This window comes from Magallana gigas, chromosome 3 (genome assembly GCF_963853765.1).
Source record: "Magallana gigas chromosome 3, xbMagGiga1.1, whole genome shotgun sequence".
In the NCBI taxonomy this organism is placed as follows: domain Eukaryota; kingdom Metazoa; phylum Mollusca; class Bivalvia; order Ostreida; family Ostreidae; genus Magallana; species Magallana gigas.
Window position 1 is genome coordinate 6,740,510 of NC_088855.1, and position 24,820 is coordinate 6,765,329.

Below are 24,820 nucleotides of genomic sequence, written 5' to 3' on the forward strand. Positions count from 1 at the left end.
CTTTATTTTCATTTGAGGTGAAAAGAGGTGGGATGATGCACTGTTCTGTCCACAGGTACCCGTGGAACATGTAGATGAAATAGAAATAATTAATAAATTTAAACCAAATTTAAAGATGTTTTTGAAAAACAATAAAAGGACTGGGGTACGAAATACTTAGAAGTAGCTTTTCTTGTACTCTAGTACGTGTGAAAATTATCACTTGCATGAATCACTATGTACCCCTCGTTAGGCTACAGTACTGTGTATCCCTGTTTAAATGCGATGAATTAATATCCGCGTGAAATTCCGGGTTAAAAAACTTAAAACTGCAGGTTTTAAAATCCCACTTATTTTTCTAAAAGTTTTGAACTTGTGATATGAAAACTACGTTTGGTGCACGCGATTTTATATTCTTGCGATTCGGCACAGAACGGTGGAGTCGCAGAAGTAAACGCGGTAAAATTAACGAATCTAAATTATCAGTGAATTAATTACACAATGAGTAGACGAAAACAAACCAGGCAAAGAGATTAAAATACGGTATGTGATATCGATATGACTGTTTATACGTTTTGGTTTAAAATCTAAATCAAATCTTAATAAAAATTCTTATATAAAGTTCTAAATAAAATATTTTTTTCTTCCAAAATACAAAACATTAATGATGTATGCTTCTTATTTACACAGATTTTTGAAGTGATAAAAATGTGTATGTATCACTCACAGCCATGCTTATTGTAGGTTTCTTTATTTTAATATAAATCATGTACATGTAACTGAATGTCCATGTTTAGATTTGAAGGTGTTTAAGCTATGATAAATGTAACTTAGAGACATAAACCTCATACATGTCGTCTTGATTAAATGAATAGTTGAATTGACCGATTTCCATATCAAGCTTGCGATGATGATAATTATGATACGGGTGCTAATTATGAGAACTGTAAGATTATATCGTCTCATATAAATAACTGATGCGCATACTTAGAATTTTATTTTATTTTAGGAGGGGGGTCCAGTCACCCCACCACCCTTGAAAATTTAAACTTTTTTAAATTCACATAGTAAACCTACTGAAAATAGAACTCGAAATTACCCCCCCCCCCCTCCACCCCATCCCCGGCAAACAAAATTGTAAATTATCCCTTAGTACATTAACCTCCCCTCCATTTCTTGATCTTAACATATAAACATTGGAGCGAAATGTCATGGTGCGAAACATCCCACATTTAGCTAGCTACGTTGGGGTTTTTTCGGGGAGCAGCAATTGTAGCGCGCACACTGCCGCCTGGCGTCATAATGCAGCATTAAATTCATGCAACTTGTATTGGTCTTTATTGAAAGTGCTTTATGGTTTGCGTGTTTGAATTCACGTTTGTATCAGAGATAAAAGAAAGAATTTACACGAATAAGAAGAGAATATTGCAACATAGAATTAAGCAAACATTGAAGGATCAAAGAGAATCAAAGTGAAATTGGATAAGCATGAATATGAAAACAATAAAGTGAAATGCAAGTGTAAATGTAATGAAGAATAAAGAAGTAAGCATAATAAGAATAAAAGCAAGATACATAGAATTTTGGCGGTAATTCCCTTCCATATTATCTTGTGGCATCATTATTCGATCAGGAAAATAACTGCATGAGACTCGAATTCCAGCCAGAGTTTGTTTGTACCAAAGACAATAGATAGTGTGGACTTACAATATCGTGGCTTATCTCCCTTTGCTCAACACATCAGTAAGACGAAGTAGTATAAAGCAATTATCATTTGACATTCAATAACGGGCGTATATTTTTTTTACTGAAAATTCCATTGTATCTTAAGTTTTTCCTTTAGAGAGAGAGAGAGAGAGAGAGAGAGAGAGAGAGAGAGAGAGAGAGAAACGCGGACAGAGAGACATGCGGGCAGACAGTCATAGTCCATGGCCACATTCTGCAAAATACATTTTGCAGACAAAATACAGAACAATTCACAACCAAAACATTTGCATCAAATAAGGGGAAAAAAATGACCAAGTTCAACAGCTGGTATTTTTTTTTTCAAAAACCATCAGAAATCAAAACCCTAGCAATATGCACACCTCTGATATATGTCCAATTAATCCGCAAAAGAACAACTTCTTATCTTGAAAATGTAGGAGGAGTTATCCGTAAAATAAGGGTACCCTTTTGGCAGCCGCCCGGCCGCCATTTTCACCATTTCAATAACCGGATTTTTCCTTTGGAAAACCCGATTAAAAACCATGTGTACACGAGTACAACACGCACTGATTTCCTTTTAGTTTTAATAAACTGCATTTAAATCATTTGTTTAAAAAAAATTTAGTTGATGTATACATCATTCACTGATGTATTTTTTATAACTTGTGTGGTGACTTTTTCCTGATTGATCGAAACTTAAGCAACAATGAGATCACAGATCACATACTTTTTTAAAAACGCAAATTAAGAAACAATTAATATTTTAAACATGAGCCGTTACCGCCTATCATAACTATTTGAACTGGGGGCAGATAAAAAACAAAAAACTGATTTTTATTTATTTTACAACGATTGACAAACAAGTTCTACTTTTTATATAAATATCTCATGTCATTGATCGCAAGTAACATTATTGTAGAGTCATAAAAAAATAATTGAAATCATGAAAATTTTTAGGAAAGATAAAAATGTAATATAAATTTTTGCGCTTGTCATATAAATGGTAACCGTTTTCTGTTAATAAAGAAAAAGAAAATGTATCTCCTTTTTATGATTAATAATTGCTGTTATCTATATAAAAATATTTTTTTTATTAAAGGGGGGGGGGTAACTTAATAAACAGCACTCTGCAAAATTTCACTTCGTAAAATAAGTATAATAAAAGCTGACACGTCGTTAGATGTTTCTGGGAATTTTTTTATTACACATCTTTTGATCACAGACATATATTATTCAAAGTAAAGTTCTGATGTCTCATGTTTTATGGCAATCAAGCACTGGTTGTAGCTTTCTACAAACAAAAAGCACAAGTGTAAATCAATATTCAATTAGATACATGTATAAAACATATAAAACTGCATATTATAAGATGGCACACAGAAAGTAAATTAAAGGTAAAATTTCATGAACTGATTGAAAATACTACTATTAACATCAAAGTTGACCTTCAACTTTAAATATAATAATTTTGTTATATTTCTACCTACATCTATTAGTTGTGAAGTTGGATATCTACCTGTAGTCGCCTTAACAATGCAGCATTTTTATTCTGAAAATCGTTTTCAGCATTACTATAACCCATTCCAAATCCTGTTCCAACTCCAAAAGCAATGGGCCATGTTCTTCCTGGAAAATAATGAATGTTCTCTCTATAGACTTTCATCATGTATAATATTCTTCAGTAGTTATAAGCATAAAACATCCTTGTTTTCAATTAAAGTATAGATATACTGTTATACACAGAGACTGCATTAGTATAATTATAGCTTCCAGTGGTTATAAAAGTAGTAAACATTACTCCCTGATAACAAAACATACTGAGTGTTTATGTGTGAGGATCACATTCAGCTGGGAAGTATCAAATGAAATGAAAAGAAAGTGCCTTTGATCTTAACCTTTCTTGAAACAATATGAGCAATCCATAAAAGCAGTAAACAAACAAACTATATGGTGAGGTGGGTGAGCAATGTTCTAAGATTTAATGAGCCATGATACTCAAAGTAATTCTTTGACATTTAATGTATCTTTATGAAGATCTATCATATTCCTGAAGGCATATCCTCATTAATTTGGCTTTGAAAAAAATCAATGCAGAACTAGCTTAATATTTTAGCTGTTTTTAATTAACAATTAATTGCTTTTATAATAATCCCTAATCCACAAACAACAGACACAGATAAAGGTTCAATAGTCTGTCCAAGGTTCAAGTTTCTGTCATCATATAGGCGTTTTACTACTAAATACATGTACCTATCGTTGAAGAACAATTAAAATTGATATAAGGCACCAAGTCTCAAAAATTATTTTATTGACATTTCCCATGTTTTTCACCTGAAGAAATAACTTAAACAAAATCAATTTCTCACAAGGTTTTGTAATGAAAAGAATTGAAGAGCTTTGATCCATTCTGACATTTTTCAACATCTTGTGCTTTTATCTTAATATTTATATCAAGCTTTTTCATGTTTGCAATGCATAATCCCTGTTGACTTTAAAATTTTTGCCACATTCTTCAACCTAAAGGGGGCATTTCAAAACAGAAATTTTTAACTTTTTACTAGATAGTATGGATATCACATTATTTGCAAAAATCAACATATAGAAGAAAAAACAAAGGAAAGGAGAACCTTACAGACCTATCAAATGCATGGTTACAATCTTGAAATATTATTGATACTTGGGCGAGGGTAGGAAAATGTAACAGAAGTCGAACCCTCTTAACATTTTCTACCAATGCTCAAATATTGCTTACATTTCAAGACAATAAACATGCATTTAACATGTATTTTATCTATCCTGCTACAAAATAACCACATAAGCACTTCAAATGAGCTATTTACGACTAATTCTGCTGCATATCTGCAGTTGAAACCAATCTGCCATTGGTGGAAAAGAAATACAAGTTGGAGTAACCAGCCATGATTTCAGCAGCAATAATTTCATTGGTTTATTATTATACTCAAATGTAGTGTGACGTCAACTTTTTTGAGTTAATGTCCCACTACATTTGAGTATAATAATAAACCAATGAAATCATTGCTGCTGAAATCATGGCTGGTTACTCCAACTTGTATTTCTTTTTCACCAACTAACATAAATATCTGAGGTGTCTCATGTAGTAAAAAAAGTCATGGCGAAGTGAATGTGTCCATGCAAAGTTTGTGGCTTTATTGCTTAATTGTATCAATCATAAAAAATAGCTGATTGGTACACAATTTTGACAGGAAATAGTTTACCTGGCATGAAATACACAACCAAGCATCAGAGTTGTAAGAGATTGAGCTATCAATTTTAAAATGTTTTAAGCCTTGTTTATTTAAGCAATATAAAGCATGAATCTGTCATTAATCTGATTGGTAGAGATGTACATGTAACGATACAGCAATATATCGATCGCATTGATCATGAGGGCCCACGATACGCATATCATATCGTCACCTGTGTATTGTGATATACTGTATGAGTTGACTTTCTAGAATAGTTACATAGTATTCATAACAAAAAGACATACAGAAACATCAATTAAAGTTAGAAATTGTTTGTTAATTTTGTTCTTTTAAATCAACTGAATTTTATATATCTACCGTTTGTTGATTGATTTTGTAAATAGTTCACATAACTTCTTCATGCAATGCTATTTTTTTAGAAGAGGCAACATAGATACCAGTTTATTTATAGTCGACAACTATATCGTGATACATGATGTATTGCATTAATATATCGTGATGCATATCATATCGTTAGGTAGCTGGCGATACTCAAGCCTACTGATTGGCTATCATTTTGCTATCAATTCTATGTTTATTCATACTTAAAAGGTCACTCTGAGCATAGCCCAGCCTCTACAAGATGTTGTTAGATCTTGTATAGCATGTGGCAAAAGAGCAATTTTGCAAGTTAAGCTCAACTCTAATATTAATCAATTAATAGATAAATGAAAATTATACTCACTCTTAAAGAGAACCAAGGAAAATACACCACCTACAACCAAGCCAGTTGCTAAAAAAGAAAATCAAGGGAAAAAAATGAAAAAATAAGCCTCATACAGGGTTTTTTTAACATTTTCAAAACAGGATTCAGGGTTCAAAGACCTTTGCATTCTGATATTGTGATGATGTTTATTAAGTTCAATATGTGAAAACTTTATTTATTAATGCAATATGAGCTGTATTTTTTAGAATTTAATTTTGCTGCAAAAACCTGAGTGTACAATAAGTAAGCATGTAACTTAAGCTTTTATGATAAATAAGATTTGAATACATCATTAATTTTTTGTCAAAAGAAAGATTTCTCTTCTAATGAATATATAGATAGAATGTTCTATCGTTAAAATGACAGATGTCCTACGGACCCGGTTTAACGATAGAATTCGTCCCATATACTCGCTTCATAGCAAATAAAAAAATCATATCGCAATGTATCTCGCCTAAATTTTCATATGATTGGTCTTAAATTCCTATGACGTTGCTCTTTTATAATCCCATATTACCACATTAACAGTTTTTGTAACGAAATAACTGCCACTTTTGACATCACATTTGAAAATTCGCTGTTTATGGTTGCCATGTTAATGATAAAATCCGAGACATTCCGAGTGTGATTTCCGACAAAATGGCAGGCAAATTCAAACGTGTATTTTATGCCTTGGTTTAACTCATTAAATGGATATTTTGTGGATTAAACTACATATGCATGTTCATTTAAGAAATAAACAACGTTATTTAGTGAACATGGCGTTATGAATAGCAATTGCTCTGTTGGCATATTCCATGATGCGCGCTAGCGCATCATGGAAAATATGCCAGCAGAGCAGTTGCTATTCATAACGCCATATTCACTAAATAATCGTTGTTTATTACTTATATTTGCATTTTACCACTCGCAAATACCCTGTATTAGCCTAGACCTTGACATTTAGTTATTACATCAAAAGTAAACATTCAGACTGTAATGTATCTTTTTAATTCACATAGATTTGTTAACAGAATCAATGATATGTTATAACAGTAATTCCTTTAAAATGTTATCAAAAACATGTTTTATTGTTATACTTTCATGTTAAATGCTGAAATATGATTGGTTAAGACGCAGTTAATAATATTTTCTATTACCCTCAGCGTTAGTAACGCACTTAGCAACGGGTAACATTAAAAAATGTTACATGCGCGAAAATTATGCGCGTACGGTTCGCTGTAGAATTCACGTTATTCCTATATAAAAGCAGTAACATTTTCTTAAAAATTAAGACATTCAGTATAACAAAATAAATAGTGCCTGTTTGGGTGGATAACAGTTGAAATTGACACCCCTCGAAAACCATTGTCAACCTCCGCTTCGCGTCGGTTGACAATGGTTTTCTCGGGGTGTCAATTTCAACTGTTACCCTCCCAAACAGGCACTATTTATATAATATTACATGTAAATACGTCAATGTTATAATGGAGTTGGAGAAAAACACATGATGTATCGTATACTGGTTTAAATCTATAACGTCATGGAAAAGTATATATAACGTTACACCTTTATGACGTCATAGTATACTGACAGAGCAATTGCGATTATAGAGAAATAATTGCAGCTCCTCCGTATGGGCTTACAGTGGGAAAGAACAATGGAAATGCAAATATAATGGTTTGTAATGTATAAAAATGTGTTTTTCCCATGCAGATTACTTTTAACAGACTTAAAATCGACGCGAAGCTGATCCGCTTCGCAGCTGCTACATAACAAGTATATGGGACAAATTCTTACTGTGACCTAAGCGTAGCCTGGTCACAGTAAGATTATTCTTTCTAATTAATATAGAGCAGATCAATTTTTGTACAAGACGATAATAATTCAATTTTGCTTCAATCAAGGCCTCTTGACGGCTTTTCACTCAAAAATAAGGCTTATAGACATTTAAAAACCATGATATTTTTTGTCATTTTAGTAGTAAATAACATTTTTGTAAAAAACAAATTCAGCATGAAAATTGCAGCTCATATTGCTTTAAGGCAAAAACATTAACTTCAACAATGCTGACTCATTGGCCTATTTTTCAATTCGCACTGTCATTCCATTTCCAGGCCGAAGTCTTATGTGACTCTAATTTACATACAATATACAAATATCAAGCGTTATTAGATTATGTACAGTATCACTATCCGATGCATTACATCATTTATAAATTTTATGATTTTGGTGTTTCATTTTGAACATTCTTAAGTTTGTAGTCCTGTTTAATATACAATCTTTAAGCATATTAACTTTTTAAAAAAATACTTAAAGCATACATATTTTGTTATGATAAGAATGCGAAAGAAGTCTAATTCGAATTTTCTCTGCATTTGTTTCACAGCGACCTTGTCAATGTACATATTCGTTCTGTTCTTGGGGAAAGCCTTACCCATTTTCACCCCCGTGTCGACAATAGCTCTGTTGACCTTTTCTCCGTATTCATCCTCTGATCGTTTGGATGCCATCTCGTCGGAGAGTGTCCCGGTCGTTGGTCCGGGTGAATTGTTAAGATAGTGCGTATGCGAACTTAGTCGTACGTTTCAATACACAACAACTCGGGCATGGATTCAAAGGTATAACATCGGTAATATTGTTTGACTCCTTGCAGTTAATGAAAATAGCAATGCAAAGCTCTTCTGGATTAAACCTTGAATATCTAATCTGAGTCTTTACAGATGCATTCTTTTCAAAAATTCCCTCACAATGACATTATCCAATAATGTAACTCATGTATAAAGGGACTTAGACACGATTTGAGCTCAATTTTTTTTCAATTTTGTTTTTCCATTTTTAATGTTAAGAATGGTTAATATGAGTACTTTTAATGCTTTATCAAAATTTGAAAGTCAGATATTGAGTTGTAAGCATGAAACAGAGTTTGGAATTTTTGTTTTGTAAACAAAGCTCGAGCCTTAATTGTTATTGTTAATGATATAGGCCTAAGCTTCAATCAAATGTTGCTTTCTCCGATCGATAATATATTTTTTAAACACATTGAACAAGTTTGCCTTGTTTCTTACGAGTTATTTTGTCAAAGAAATGGTAATTCGATACTTTACATTATTTGTTTACAATAATAAGAATCTAGCTTTGTTTACATAACAACTTGATGAAGTCTTACCTCTGTATCTCTCTTATAACTTAAATTATAACATTCAAATTTTGGTCAATCATTCAAAATGTGCAAGCAAACCATTTTATATCTAAAACATAAGAAATAAAATTTCGATCTAAAATCGTGTCCAAGCCCCTTTAGAGACTGAACATATATATATGACGACTCTACAGAAAAAGTTTATGCCTTGACAAAATATTTAGAGCCAATAGAGGAAATTTAATTTGTTACGTCCCTCAACAAGTGTTTTTCTCTTGCATGTGAACAGCCTGCATGTATAATGTACCTCAAAGGAGGTAACGGTTGTGTTATGAAATAAGATCGAAGGTTTTCCCAAAACTGCCTAGACAGAACACAAAACTTAAAATCTGTTCACTGCAATTTCATAATACAACTAAGTTTTGTTCAATGACTTTTTTTCCAAACAATATTAAGAAAATCAAATCCCTGCTTTATTTAAATTTATTTTGTGAGAAAAAAATTAGTATCGACAAGTTTTGCTAGGCGGCGCAATGTGCTACGTCAAAAATTTCCAGTCTTGCATGATACATGTACGTTGTTGATAAACCCTTTGAAACATTGTTAACGATTTCGTTTTCTTTTCGAATTAATCGAAATTGTTTTGAAAAATAATATTTTCCTTGAACATGTACCCTGAATGTCATAGGCTTCGGAACCAGGGGGGGGGGGGGGGGGGGGGTTGGATAGGAGGGACTTTTTGCAAAGGTAGACCTAACCATTAGGCACACAGCATCAGAGAGGGGCCATGCAGCCCCCTTTTTTTCTCGCAGCAAACATACTTGTTCATAAATTTACCATTAAAAGATTGAAATATTAATAGTAGTGGTATTTAAAACTTGGTGTCAAAGGTATGCTAGCCCCCTCAACCCCCCCCCCCCCCCCCCCCGATTAGGAATTTCATGACTTTGGGGGAAAACAATTTATAGGTAAGATTTTTTGGAGTTATAGGAATACCCCCCCCCCCCTCCCCCTTACGGATTAGGATTTTCATGATTTTGGGAATTATGCGGTTTTTTTTGTTTGTTTTTTGGCTTGTCAAGATTTCTGAAGTTTAGTTTAGCCCCCCCCCCTTTTTCAATTTGCTTCCGACGCCACTGAATGTACATTCAATATGCATTTCTAGTTTTGTTCATAAGATATCAGTAGGCCTATTCCCAAAGCACGATGATCTGCACTAAAAAAATATGCTCATACATGTATTTACATCTACCGATTATGATTCCCTCTATTTCCCTCTATGTAATTCATAGCTGTATAGAAACTGACGGGACTGACCAAAAGTCGATTGGTCGAAACCTACAGCGACTGAAACTGACAGGACTGAATCGAAATCAACACACCTCGTTTATCGATTGGTAGAAACCTTTAGAAGCGACTTTAGAAAACTCACGAACATGATGACGCCACACTTTAATTCCCATAGGAGACGATTTGTCTGTTTCTTTAAGCTAACATACTAATGTACATTTACAGTAATTTAGGCATTTTAACTTAATTTTTACAACTGATTTATTTATTGATTTGTTGAAAGAATGACGTAAATATAAACAATAAAATGCTTCCTTTGATGATTTATGCGGGTTAGGAAGGTAGCGATCACTGCAGAAAAATTTACATCACGCGGGTTATGTATTTTTCTACAATTTCGCTACCTTCATATTTCGCATAAATCACCAAAGGAAGCATTTTATTGTTTAAATGTGCATGTATATTATTGATTGAAGTATTTATATGCCATCTTAAAGTTCTGATGTCTTAAAAAGCATTCAAAGACAATCGATTTTTGAATTTTATAGAATAAAAATACTTTTTTTAACTCGTAAATCCACACTTATTAATCATCCCACATCCATCCCTTTTTATTATTCCAATTTCAATTTTTGATTGGAATGAACATCATAAGTTAACTTAGGATTGCTGACTTTGCTAAGGGCGCGGAGAGGTTATATATATTATTTTCGAAAATATCTTTCCAGCTCCATCCATCAATATCTCCATTTGATTAAAAGACCAACATAAAAGCAGCATGTACGATTTACACGTATTTCCATTCATTAAAACAGTATCAATCACCAGCTTATGATCGAGAAATACTCATTTAAAAGGGCTGCCTTGTAAAGATGTTGTACCATGCATAGAAGTCCTTCCTTGTTCTGAGTACATGTATATAATATAATGAACGTTCTCATAGCCAAAATGATGTTGCTCCTCGCCATAACAATCACACCAAAATACGGGTTAAAATTACAGCGCTCTAATTTTTATTTTATTTGCAAAAATTAACTAGATATTGAGAGATGAAAAAAGTGTATCGTTTTTTGGTTTTTTTTTTTTTGCTTTTGCATTGAATTCACACAAGAGGTAAAATTACATAGATTAAGAAACACTTCTAATTCAAATACTAATTTGTGTTATTGATTTTATGTTGTAAGATGTGAAATTTTAATTTTTGCTGAATTTACCTGCATGCTATATTTCATTATTATCATATTTTATCAATAACGTGTAACACACAATAAAACGATTTCGTAACTTTTTAGATTAATCCTAAGAGTAACAATGATTAACACAGCGCAGCTATTTCCCGACAAAACTTCTTATTCGAGTACAAAAAGATTTTAATACCTCAAAATATATTCAAATTAATCAATAAGTGTTAAGTTTAGAATGTGGATTGCAAACCTTACAGCTGAAGTATATATTTGTATCGACTTTTTGTGCATATGTTTTAATTAATAACATAAGGTAGGAAATATTTGACCAAACGTATTGAATTGTAGATAACAAACAAAACTCTTTTGTCCAACTCGATTCTGAGCGACTTCAGGCTTGATTGTGGCAACGTTTCCATATTGTTAAAACTTTAAACGTCATTGATTAGGCCTTTCTTAATTTTATCAACCGCCAACAAACCTAAACGAAAATGTTACACATATAAAAACAAACAAGATACAGTGAAAGAGTCTACAGACCTAATATCATGCTCATGGGGACCACACTTGTGCGGCATATATAATAAAAATGAGCATTGCTGAAGAATGTGAAGTACTGGATATAAACGTAGATGATTTTTAAGTGCAAAATGACATTAAGAAAAACTCATGTGATTGCCTTTTTCGACTTGGAACATTTGCGAATAAATTCTTGACTGAAAGTGCCTTCTCCGAATGCCCCAGACCACAAATCGGAAGGTCCAAAGAGACCGCTTAAACTGCCCAGTGGGCAAGGGAACTGTGTATAACTCCCTGTTGGACATCTCCAACGCCACCCGGGCAAGGGCGATGAAAGTGAACCTAATAGAGACCGAGAAAACCAAGAAGCTCCAAAGAATCCTGGAGAAGAACCAACGTCATACTGACTTTATCCAAGGAAGAATGAAGGAAAGAACGGAAAGGTCTCTCCGGGAACTGAAGGCTTTCCAACAAGTTCTCAACAATGATTACCGAGTGTCAAATTTCAAGACAATGGACAGAGGATTCCGAAGAGAGCTAGTCCAAACCCCTCGAACAGCTCGGAGATTCAAGATAGAAACACGCGTTTACTACTCCGGGTTCGATATGAAGACTTTCAAACCAGAAATTGATCGGAAACTTCGACAAATGGACCCTTCGCGAACCCAAAGGATAATGAGGAAGATCCTTCTGGAAGAGTTTAAAGACCGTAGTGACGTTCTGATTGACCGGAATCTGTCCGAGAAAACCTTCCTGCAAATGTTGGACGATCATAAGAATCTAAAACAGTACATGCATCATCGCAATAAGTCTATCGTTACTTTTGAAAACGCGGAGAATGATGCTGAGACAAACGACAATAAAGAGATTCAGAAGGAGCATAGCAATGCTGCGTCACCAGGAATTGATGCTGCCGATGCTGTGATAGACAAAGTAGCTGGCTTCAACCAACAGCATTAGCGGGGTTTTCTCCATACTGGAACAAACATAAGAGTATATTTTTTATCGACAAAATTTGAGGACACAATTTTTTATGAATTAAATACTAGTATTTGGACACGACTCCGGATATCCGTTATCACCATTAATTTTGTTTTCTGACCTTATGCTGCAAGCTGTGATATATAGTGTTCAGGGTTTTATATTCCTATGTCTGTAAATGCATGTATGCTCATTTTTCTTAGCTTCTTTTAAGATTTTGTAATAAAACACAATCAGTTTTGGGTTTATTTTTATTGTAATTTCGGTATAATTACAATGAGATTTGGGCAAAAGTTCTACAAATTATGTAGCCTTCTTCCTATACAATAATTGAAATACAATTATTTTACATGTAAATAAAATGACATATATACATGTCTATATAAATATAAAGATTCAAAATGATTTGCAATAAGGTTTCAGTTAGTACATTTTGATACAAATGTTAATACATCCTTTTGATTTTAAATAAAAATGTGAACTAAGGAGAATAAGTGATTGTGTATATTACCAATTTTCATATCGCCACTGCTATAACATTATATAAATAGTGCCTGTTTGGGAGGGTAACAGTTGAAATTGATACCCCGAGGAAACCATTGTCAACCGACGCGAAGCGGAGGTTGACAATGGTTTTCGAGGGGTGTCAATTTCAACCGTTATCCTCCCAAACAGGCACTATTTATTTTATTATACTGAATGTCTTAATTTTAGAGAATCTTATATTGCTTTTATATAGAAATGACGTGAATTCAACGGCGAACCGTCCGCGCATAAGTTACGCAACAATTCGTTGTGTTACCCGTTGCCAAGTGTGTTGCTAACGCTGAGGGTAATAGAACGGATTACCAACTGCGTCTAAACCAATCAGATTTCAGTATTTAACTTGAAAGTATAATAATATGAAATATTTCACCTCTGGCTTCGGCATATTTTAGCGTATGCAATTATGGCGAAGTGTAAATTATATTTTGAATCTTGTCTCCAAAGGAAAGTATGGTGATTGAGTTGTTTTTTTGTTTTTGGGGGGGGGGGGGTTTTTTGGGGGGGGGGTTTGCTGCGTTTGAAATATTATCGCAGAGGTGATAGCATGAGTGAAGGTCTAGAGTGAATTCAGCTCTCTAATATTCAGAGGTCAGGGAATATTTGAGCATGCGTGGTTGTGATATTTTTATATATCAATCTAAAACATTTTTTTGAGTCAAGCAATTTTACGTCCTGAACTTAATGTACCCCAACCTGTTTCGAAATGAAGGCACCGAAATGAAATTTGTTTCCTTTTATGTGTGATTGAACTTCATGAATAAATAATGAAACATTTGATTTTCTGTTGTTTTTCCATTCCATTTTTTACCACTGTCATGCATACTTTTCATAATTGTGACTATATAATGAAAGAGCAAGCCAGAATATTCGTATTCATATTCAAATGCATGTAGCTGGCTAAAATATTGTGTATGGATCAAATTCTTCACCGATTCAGTAAATTTGTCTCCTTGCTAATGCAATGTTTTCTCTTCAAAATGTGACCTAGTGGTTACCTCCGGGGGAGTTTAAGGTAGAAAAACAAATTGTCTTCTTATGCAAAGAAGTCGACACGAAAAGACTTCACAAACTGTACATATGCTATAATGATAAAGTATCAGCAACAAATGGCAAAGTAGTATACAGTGCATTGTACATGAAACGAAGTATCAGCTAGCATCACCTTATATCCGAAAGGCGGATGAGGTGTTTCCTAGCTCTATTCACTTACATGTATATTATTTCAAATAGTTCTTCTTTGGTAAAATTATTTGGCTATAATGGTTTTCCGATATTTCACATGTTGATGCAAAACTATATACATGTACCTTCAGTAACGGATCCGATGTTTTGTGCGGAGAGCTACAGCTAGTTTGTTATACAGCTGAGAAATACACAACCGTAGTAAAATTTCAATTAGGATCCTAAGTATAAAAGATATGACTAATGACCATTACCGAGCTAAAGCATGTATGGATCTTAACTGACCTGGTAGGAGTTACGTATCAGCCCACCGTTTAAATTTAACATGCGCGGTACGCGTGGTGATTTAGCACGTTGGGTAATGTTAAATAAAAATACTGACCAGTAAATGGGTCAAATTTCAGATTTTGTCATAAAGTGTATCTCAATATAAACATTTTTTATAAAATAAACGAAGGAAATACTGTTTTTATTAAGTTCTGCTTCCACCACGTTTTGCTTGATATTCCGATATTCATAAACCCCTTGGTGCCCAAGCTACATTCATTCACAGGAATAAAAAAAAAATCAGTTTTTTAACGCCCCTTCTATCGTAAAAGGTTTCGATACACAAACAAAAAATTAACCAAAAAAATCTATGGGGACTTTCAATGCAAAAGACATTAAAAGTACCCGGCTGTTAATGTTGAAAATGTGGCAGGGAGTCCCGAGTTTCCGAATTGATAAAAGATGTTAGTTTTTCCTATTATAGAACAACTTTTTTTGTTTCCGGGAATCACCAAAAAAAAACAAAAAAAACGTGTAATAAAGAATAAATATAAATAAGAAATGTAGAAAATTTTGCCATTTATTGATTTCAATTGTTTCTCACTGACAGGTATGTGTATTTATTATTGAAATCAACAATAAAAAAAAATGGAAACGAAAACCTATAACAGACTAGAAACTGCTTAACCAGAAAAAATATATTTGTATAGGAATTGTATATGTTTGCATTTAGAAAATGTACATATATCTTTTTGTTTTACAAAGGTAATTTATGATGATCAACATTGAAGTGCATTCTGTACACAAATATTAGATTAAAACCAGGTATACGAAATACCTCAGAGTCTATCTTTTCAAAACACAAATGAATGTTAAACGTCTATATAAAAGCATTTGCAAACAAGTTTTATCAGTTTTCACGTGTTACCAAATGTTTAATATATCTGCATTGTTACGACACAGGGTAGCTTTTTCTACTTTGCCTTATCAAATAATTAGAACTATTTGCATCGCAGAAGGTTCTCAATTGTTGTTTTTATTTTTCAGGACTAAAACCCTGGAGTTCAATGATTCCTACTTCAACTTTTATGAATACCTGGCGTAGCGACTTCAGAGTTAAATCACGCTAATTGATGGTACAAAATTGGCATGATGGTAGGGCTAGTCCCTGATGAATATTCAGCGCCAATCACTGCGTGTCCAAATTAGAAGTCTCGTGTACAATACAATCTTTTCATTTGTGATACTTCATTTCAACTTATAAGCTACATGCTCTAAATACACATGTACTGGCAAATTCTTCTATGGAGGAAGAATCGCCCCTTTTCCTTGCCTACATGTATTTGTATATAACCAGTTCCATAAACAATGTGATTAGACAAGTATATATCCTTGATCTCATGTAACTAATGAAAAAAAAGCGAAATTTCATACGATATACACAGGTCTCAGACAAAGATTTTCATGTGTAATATAACCCCTTTATCGTTTATTAATTTTTATTTAAAATATGAAAGCGAATAAATGGAAAGTTATGTGAATCATGAACAGATATCAGATCCCAAGTGTACTTTTTTGTTACTTTGAAACCCGAGATAATTTTAATCATAAACTTAATACTTGACAATACATAAAATATTCATGTTTTTATCTATTTACCCAGAAATCATACTTGTAGATTATTGTTATCATTTCGAGTGTTGTAACCATCAATTAAGAAATCAAATTTAATGTAATGGTAAAAAATTGATTTTCTGTAGTCCATGTTTATCTGTTTGACCCGGAGTGTCAAAGTTTTAAATTCCAAAGGAAACCCCGTATTTTACCACAACAAACGATTGTTGAAAATGAGAAAATTTATGACTTAACTAGCAATCCAAAAGCCCACATTTATCAATTAAACATCAGCAACTTTTGAACTGGACATTCGATTTTCAACAGAAGTCCTCCACCTGTGCGATACATACAGTAGAACTTGTCCGATGTTCAAAAAGAGTTCAGCTGCACTATCAAGGACACTGTATAGAAATAGAGATACGATACTTAACCATTCTTCACCATTATCTTTTTTTCATAAAGAAAATGACCAAAAAATCTTTTATTTATCATACATTCATTTAATAAGTGTATTCATTGTACAAACAGATTTAACGAATACTGTTAAATCGTTCGTTCTTTCATTCGAATACATAACACTTTTATTAGAGTTAATTCGTCATTGATTTCAGCAATGCCAATAGTAAAACAATACTGCATAAAACATCGTTCACCTAGGAAAGGTAATTTTATCAGGAAGAAACTACCGGGGCTGTCGTAAAAACATTAACAAAGAAAATAACAAGAAATCAATTTCATAACATTTCAAAAATTTACGTTTTAAGCGGGCTTAATAGATACCTTTTTTGCATGGACAATATTAGTCTCCTAAAGAAGAAGAGCTCTGTAAAAAGATGTCGGAAAACGTTCAGATTTTAGAACTAAAAATTAATATATGAAAATGTTCTTTGTTAAAAAATAGTTTACAGCTTAAATATCACATATATAAAGATCTGATGAATAAATTTGGATAACCACCCAGCCTATTTGTCTTACTTAACTTTTAATTACTAAAATCAACTACTTGTCTTGAATTTCAATAAAAGTAAAGATAGTTAAAAAATAAGATACGTGTAAATCAGGTCCTTAACAAATAACAATGATACAATCAAACTCGTTGATTCATAATTCGTTAGAGTCCTCATCTATTTGCATTTTACTTGTATACAATAGTACGACGGACAAGGGCAGTTTGAACACAACATTGTTCATTGAACACAACACTGTCGGTTTTCTAAAGACGATGAAAGGAATCATTGTCAACATTACAATCTAAGATTTTTTGTGCTGATTTTAGCCACAACAAGAACACAATTTCTGTTTGTTTAATGATTGTCTGTAGTTTGACCAGCGCTTGAAACTGGCATTTTATTTTTACTACGGTACTCAGAATCCACCCAGACTTTATTTTTTCTGAATTTCCGGAAACAAATGATGTACAGTATGGCTTTCCTGAAGTTTGGATTAAAGATAACGTAAACGATGACGTTATATCCGGTACTGAACGTAGCTAAAAATAGCATGATAAGATTGAATGCTCCCTTGGCGTCTTCACTGTCGTCTGATCCGTTGATTTTCTAAACGATAAAATTATTCGAAATATGATCAAACAGTAGTTTATATCTATCTATATGTAATTTACCAATGGAATGATGAAAGTTTATTCCTATATCAAATTAATAATTTAAAATATTTTTATTGCAACTTTATTCGCATAGTAACAAAGCGGTTCAAACAATAATGAAAAAACGTGTCCATTATATGTATTCATGGATCTACCCTTTTTTTTTTTAAACAAAAATATTTAGGCATGGAGATAAACACTACAAAAATATTTAATTTTGTTGAAATAGAATGAAAAATAATTGAGATGTAAAACTGAAAGATAAAGAGTTAGAGACAATAGCTTCTTTCTTGGTAAGTTGCTCTTTTTGGTAAGCATTTACTTAAAAGTCAAAGGAAGTAAACAGTTTTTTTTTACTCATCATATCATTCTAGAATGTATTTTCTGCGTATTTTTTTCTTGGTTTTTATTATGTTTTAAGACAATGCATGGTATAGTACACCTGTAATGTAAGCTCTCGGATACTTACAGCGATAACCAAGGAGACGAAATAAGGCAACCAGCTGATAGCGAATAATACGGCAACAACAATCAACATCTGAATGATTTTCATGCGTTTTTCAGAGAGAACGCTCTTGTTAAGTTTTTGATGTTGCTCCGTTCTCTGATTTGCCTCCAACTTCGACGTCGATGCTTTTGATTCTGTAGTGGATATCGTTGTAAGGTTTCCATTTGATAAATTTCTCGCAGACATTTCCTGATTGGCCTCTTTATGCGTCTGGCTTTTATTTTGTGACGATTTAATGGCCGTCGACTTCTGTACAGTCGAAGTCTTCCTCATTACAAATTTAATTATCAAGAAATAATTGTACCACATTATGATCAATGGAATGACGTAGGAGAGCAAAAGAACGCATAAGCCGTTGAAGATGGAGAGCGTTGAGGAGAAGGTGCTACGACATGACTCCATGGTTTCGTTGTGGGACAGGGGAATAGTAATGACGTCATATTCTACGAAGGACGGCGTGGCCACTAGAAATGCCCCCACCCACATGGCGATCACTAACTTCCGGCAGGTGCCCAGCGTCATCTGGGGTCCGAGGCTGTGTACGATGCTCTGTTTTCGTTCGAAGGACACAGCGACTAAGGTGAAGATAGACGAGGTGATGCACAGTATTGGAAATCCATTGATCACTCGACACATGAATTCACCTACAATTAAATAAAATGCAAAACGTGCTAGTTGAGGGTCTTCCTCGTCCTTGGGAAAAGTTTCTCAGTTCAACTGAAACTAGTTTCTTCTTTGACGATATATATGACGTTCTTTCGTACAATTTTTAAATGGCAGAAAACTGATATTGATGTGCTTTACACACTGAGCTACTTTAAGTGAGACAAAGATATCCATCGATAGAAATATGATTACAAAACAACTGAATTCTCACACACACTGAGACATTAAAAAGCGTCAGTCATAAAGGGGGCTCTTCGAATTGCAGAAACAATACAATATTTTAATTCTTATTAAAAAAAAAAATCCAGTTATATACATATTTTTTATCTATAGGGCAGAAAATTAAGACGAACGTACAGGTACATCATGAACTGATTTTCGGACACTATCTATTTCATTTGAAGCAAAGGAAAGATTATAAATCCATTCTTTGTAAATTATTGCAGAATATCATGTCCCTAGGTTACAATTCCATGCTTAAAGTCAAAATCAATACTTCAAAGCGAAATGACAGAACCGTAAATTAATAACGTAAAATTTGAGACGAAGTAAAGATTTATTGACTAATTTGATACACAGTTCTTATAATTACTGTATTCTAAATATCTGGGACCGAATCTTTTCATAGAATAATAACACGTACTCAAGGAAAAGCGCTGAAACGCAAATAATTTCACCTTTCTAATTCAATGCCTCTTAATTGGCTTCATTGGGTCCCCGTGTCGGCATACCTACCAGAACAAGTTGTATAATTTGTGCCTCAGTAAAGTAAGGTAGTTTCTTGGAACAGTATACAGTTCAAAGTTTACAACAGCAAAGTATGAAGCAATGGTGAATTTTACGAGACTTTTGAAAAAAAAATTAAGACAATTTGTCTAGTTTTTTTTTTAAAGTTAGGGAGAGGGTTTGTGGTATGACTCTGACCTTGTATTTAGGTATCAGGTTTCTAGCCTTTGGGTTATTGATATTTGCCATATTAAAAACAAAACAAAATAACATTGACTTACCAGGGGTTTTATTTGTCGCGAGGTGGGAATTCAGTAAGCACAGATTCCTTCATTAATCAACAAATGAAGGTCGTTTTTCTGGCAATTTAAAGTAAATTTGACTCGATATAAATCACTTTGATTCTCTTGCAGCCCGTCTTTGGAAAACACGAGTTTAAAAGTGTTTTAAAGTGGTGTCTGGTTTTCCTGCTTAATACAAACATGTATAAAGTCTTTGTGCTGTATACATGTACACGTGTTTAGATTAATCTATATAAAAATAGTTATTTTAAAAATAGTTATTCTAGTATAGACTTAACTAAAAATAAATATAATAAAATAGTATTTTGATACAGCATCCTTGTACCTGTACTAGACTAGTCTCTCAAATCACATGGTGCAAAATAGACTGTAAAGAATTTTACATTGCTAATAGTACATGTATATTGTATTTCTTATCAAGTAATAGCATAACGTTAAATGACCTAACTGAATAATGTTAACAAGCTACCTCAGCTTTAAACCGATAAGAGAAAATTCAAAAAAGAATACTGAACCCACTTTTTCCATTTTTTATATTAATTGCAGTTGATTAAAACGAACTTCCTTTGATGTATCAATGAGCGCTTCTCCGATTAGATTGATTTTATTAATGTGAAAATCAACTTAGCTGCACCAATAAATTCTTATTTGCAAGAGCTCCTTAAAATGGAATTTAATGTTGTCGCTACATCTTCTACAGTTTTTAATCGCCAACTAAGTTATCAAATCAAAGTTTAAGGACTTCTCGCATGTAAATTTCACTTATCATTTAAAAAATCAATTGTCTTACGCTATAGATAGCTATACAAAAATGGAGCTTGAAAGTACACTTTTATCTAAAAAAATTAAAAAATAAATTGTGAATATTAAAATTCAGTTGCACAGTCTTTTGCCCCAATCATATGGATTTCCATAAATAAAAATACTTACAATTGAATTATTACATAGTAGTTATGGAGCAAAAAAAGTGCAAGTGTCTGTAGGTGTCACGAAAACTCTCTCTAAAGTATTCTGTTTAATCTTTATTTTTTAAGTTTGAACGGTAAATACATGTATACATTATGTATTTCGTTACTTTCAAACCTATAATTGCTTTTTTTAAAACAAACTTCCACAACCAGCTTTAATTGTTCTCTACAAAATTTAAACAGTTTTTAAGTAAAATACAAACATGAAAATAGTAAAAAAAACCTTTACCCATTAAACATGACATAAAAAATATTTGCTTTGCTAAAAGTATTTACATATCCAATATGCGCATTACTAAAGTTTCAAAAAAATGTTAATTGTTGAAATACAATTAACCAAAAAATTGGGATTAAATTTTGCAGTGCTTCGACTGAAAATGTGTCAGTGCATGAATACATCAATTAGAAATGCAATACCTTCGTGAAAATTTTCTGCATGCGACAGATCATGAAGCCTCATCGGTAGAACAACAGCTCCTAGGAAAATATCGCTAAAGGCCAGGTTTCCAATAAAGACGTTTGTGACGCTTCTCATCTTCTTGTTTCTGATGACGATGAAAATAACAATAAAATTACTGACCACCGCAAAAATCAGAATAAGCACCATACAGACGAGAAAAATGCCTGCGTCCAAAGTCAAGCCCATGGTGTACAGAGTTAGCAGTGAGCTGACACCAGTAGATGCTGACTGTGACTTCTGAGTCTAGATCTGCCGGTTGCAGACCTTTTTAAAGACCTACTGGGTGGAAACCCGATCGATATTTTTAGAACAGAAGGATACCATGAATGGGTTAGTGTTCGGTAGTATCAAATCGGATTACTTACAATCTGACCAGCGTAAATTAAGTAGGTATTCTAATCTTCTTGATTTAACGTGGTGCCAAGAACATCGTTGTTGTTGCGTCGATGTATATTTCCACTTTGAAATACGTGTGTACACATCTTAAATTACATATCTTTAACTTGATATGATAGAGAAAGTCAAATTTAGACAAATGAAGGGTATTTGTATCGAAGTTCTAAAAGACTTGTTGTTTTGTTTCATCGGGATCGAGGTTCTGAACACGAAGACTTGGCCTCTCTCTCACCACCATTAAAGAATCTATATCTTTCATTAGATATATATGTTCATCATTAAATCCATCTTTTCGGTAATGATACCGCTTATACCGCTCCTAATGACTTTCTGAGTATAATTTACAAAAACATAATTCCTGTCACAAAAAAGAAATGAGCAAAGCCAAATATTAACAAGTTGATTACAGTATTTTTACCCCGTATATTACTATAGTAAGCCTTTTTGATTATAATATTTTTAGCTCGTAAAAGCCCTTTCCAATAAAAAGAAACTTTGTAATTAAGGTAAACAATTTTGAGAGAGAGAGAGAGAGAGAGAGAGAGAGAGAGAGAGAGAGAGAGAGAGAGAGAGAGAGAGAGAGAGAGAAAGAGAGAGAGAGAGAGAGAGAGAGAGAGAATAAATCATACAATATCATTCTTTTTAATTCACTTTCTTACACCGATCAATATCCATCTCTGATGACAAAAGTAATGAACATTTCCGTTTTAATCAATGGCGAATATAAATCATTTTGGGCCCGTAACATAGATGGTACTACAGTTCCAGTCTTTTTCGTGGACGTTTGAGAGCTTTTAAAAAAACAAAATACTATAAATATTGAATGCTAAGCTAGGATAATTTGAACAAACTTGTTTTTGCTTTTGAATACGCATGTTATCATTTTCGACAATATATTTAATAGGCCAAACAAACACAAAAAACGAAACAAACAAACAAACAAACAAAAAATACAAAATCAAAGAGCCCCTAAATGCTTGTTAACGTAAGAACCACATCTGGCAATGTCAAATCCTTGCTTTAACTATCCTCGGTGAATAGACCGGGCAATTCGTTCAGTTGTCCATTGAGTATTGTACTTTTTTAACGCAGGCGCAGTGATTAAAAATTAAATGTAGGCTACATGAAAATATTTTTTTGTGCTTTATGCACAACGAAAGGAAAAAGGCAAATTTTCCAATAATTTGTATAATATTGTTAAAAACTGTCACGCTCTAGATGTCGTCCATCCGAATTTGTTCAGACCGGGAGCTACAGACCTGCAGCTAATATTCGGTATGTTCACATGTATATATGCACAACATAATAGAATCGTCCGGACCGCTGTTCGTTATAGTCATTTAAGCTTGATATTTGAAGTCGGTTTACATTGATAATCATTAATCTTCCTTTCAAGCTGAATCATCTTCATTAAATGCACTAATCAGAATTTTCATTTAAGGGACATGGTCACGAATGGTCACGATTTTGGTCAAAAATTATTATTCCTATTTTTCCGATTTTAATGTTAACAATGCTTCAATTAGGCATTTCTAATGGTCAACTAACATTTTAGTGTCAGTCGTCGTGTTATAAGCTAGATACAGAGCTCAAAATTCTTTGTCAAGTAAACACACTTTCAAAACATGACGTCATGTTTTTGTGTACGTTATGAATATTAACGGAACTATTCCAGTTTTAGACTCAAAATGAATGTAATAATCGTTAGCTAGATATGATTATTTATTTATGCCTTAAACGATTTAGAAAAGAGAGAGTCAGATTTAACTTTTTCAGGTATAGTGTTCCAATGTTAACACAAACAGGGCACGAGCCTGGTTTATATGACAGAGAATACTGAGCTCTGTATCTTGCTTAAAACACGACCACTGACACTAATATTATTGGAAGGTCATTAGAAATGTATTTAAAGCATTAAAAACAATAAAAATTGAAAAATGGTTTATGCTGTAATTAAAAACGGTACATGTAATATGATTTTGAATACTAAATAGCAGAAAATAATTACCATGCATATTACAAGTAAGTCATATTACTAAAAGAGCCATCTGTGCTGGTGTGTCAGAAAATTTAGAAATCTTTTTTAATACGACCTAGATATATGTCGTTTTGCAACAGATACGTGATTGCTTGTCACGTGATTTAGCGAACAAATCATCTAAAAAAAAAACTACATTGCTAACACTAATGACCTTTCATTCGTGTTTGATTATTATAACACTTTTTAGAAACGCAGAAGGATATCAAAATGAAAGTTAACTTACTGTCGCGTTTTTTTTTTTGGTTTTTTTTTTGGTTTTTTGTTGTTTTTGTTGTTTGTTTTTTTTTAAATATCTGGTTAAGCATTAAAAATTGGCAAATATACAATACCAATTAGCTTTTTATTTCAAAGAATTGACATAATTTTTGAATCTGATTTAAAACATCTTACAAGAATGTTTTCATATTTGATGAAATTGTGATGTTTCCATCACTACAACCAATCAATTATCAGATAAAGTTATGATAACGTACCTGCTCTGGGTAGTAACGCAACCTTTTTGATTTCAATTTTGAAAATTATACAGATTTTAAGAAAATCTACATAAAAGTTTGGTTTGCAGTGGTATATGGCCGCTGTATTCAATTAATATTTTTCCAGTTATACTTGAAAAATGACGATTGCTACCTATATTTTTCCAGCTATACTTGAAAAATGACGATTTCCACCTAAACCCTCGTGAAATAATGTACGCATTCGTTAATTTTAAAATAAAAAAGATAGATCTTTAAGATAGCTCGGAACTTTCTACCACAGCATAGTTAAATCCTGTTACACAATTTTCA

At 32.9% G+C, this 24,820-nt stretch overlaps 3 protein-coding genes across 4 annotated transcripts; 1 reads left to right on the forward strand and 2 right to left on the reverse strand.

The window, feature by feature from the left end:
- Positions 1-2,862: 2,862 nt before the first annotated feature.
- On the reverse strand, positions 2,863-8,236 carry LOC105321708 (MICOS complex subunit Mic10). 2 transcript variants are annotated; one of them, XM_066078272.1, is made up of 4 exons: positions 8,075-8,236; positions 5,638-5,685; positions 3,174-3,312; positions 2,863-2,977 (listed from the first exon to the last, which is right to left on the reverse strand). In XM_066078272.1, the coding sequence occupies exons 1-3, from the start codon at positions 8,148-8,150 to the stop codon at positions 3,179-3,181; spliced, it is 258 nt and encodes an 85-aa protein (XP_065934344.1). In that variant the 5' UTR covers positions 8,151-8,236; the 3' UTR covers positions 2,863-2,977; positions 3,174-3,178. The 2 variants fall into 2 exon arrangements, with proteins under 2 accessions (XP_065934344.1, XP_011418422.2); XM_011420120.4 differs by having other exon boundaries at positions 3,203-3,312; positions 8,075-8,235.
- A 3,519-nt stretch (positions 8,237-11,755) lies between these two features.
- On the forward strand, positions 11,756-12,743 carry LOC136273302 (uncharacterized). The gene has a single exon (XM_066077721.1). The coding sequence runs from the start codon at positions 11,989-11,991 to the stop codon at positions 12,730-12,732; it is 744 nt and encodes a 247-aa protein (XP_065933793.1). The 5' UTR covers positions 11,756-11,988; the 3' UTR covers positions 12,733-12,743.
- Positions 12,744-16,128: 3,385 nt separating this feature from the next.
- Positions 16,129-21,855, reverse strand: LOC105321709 (substance-P receptor). Its single transcript, XM_011420121.4, has 3 exons — positions 21,556-21,855; positions 18,438-19,120; positions 16,129-17,921 (listed from the first exon to the last, which is right to left on the reverse strand). Exons 1-3 carry the CDS (start codon positions 21,782-21,784, stop codon positions 17,670-17,672), a joined length of 1,164 nt encoding a protein of 387 aa, XP_011418423.2. The 5' UTR covers positions 21,785-21,855; the 3' UTR covers positions 16,129-17,669.
- Positions 21,856-24,820: the final 2,965 nt, after the last annotated feature.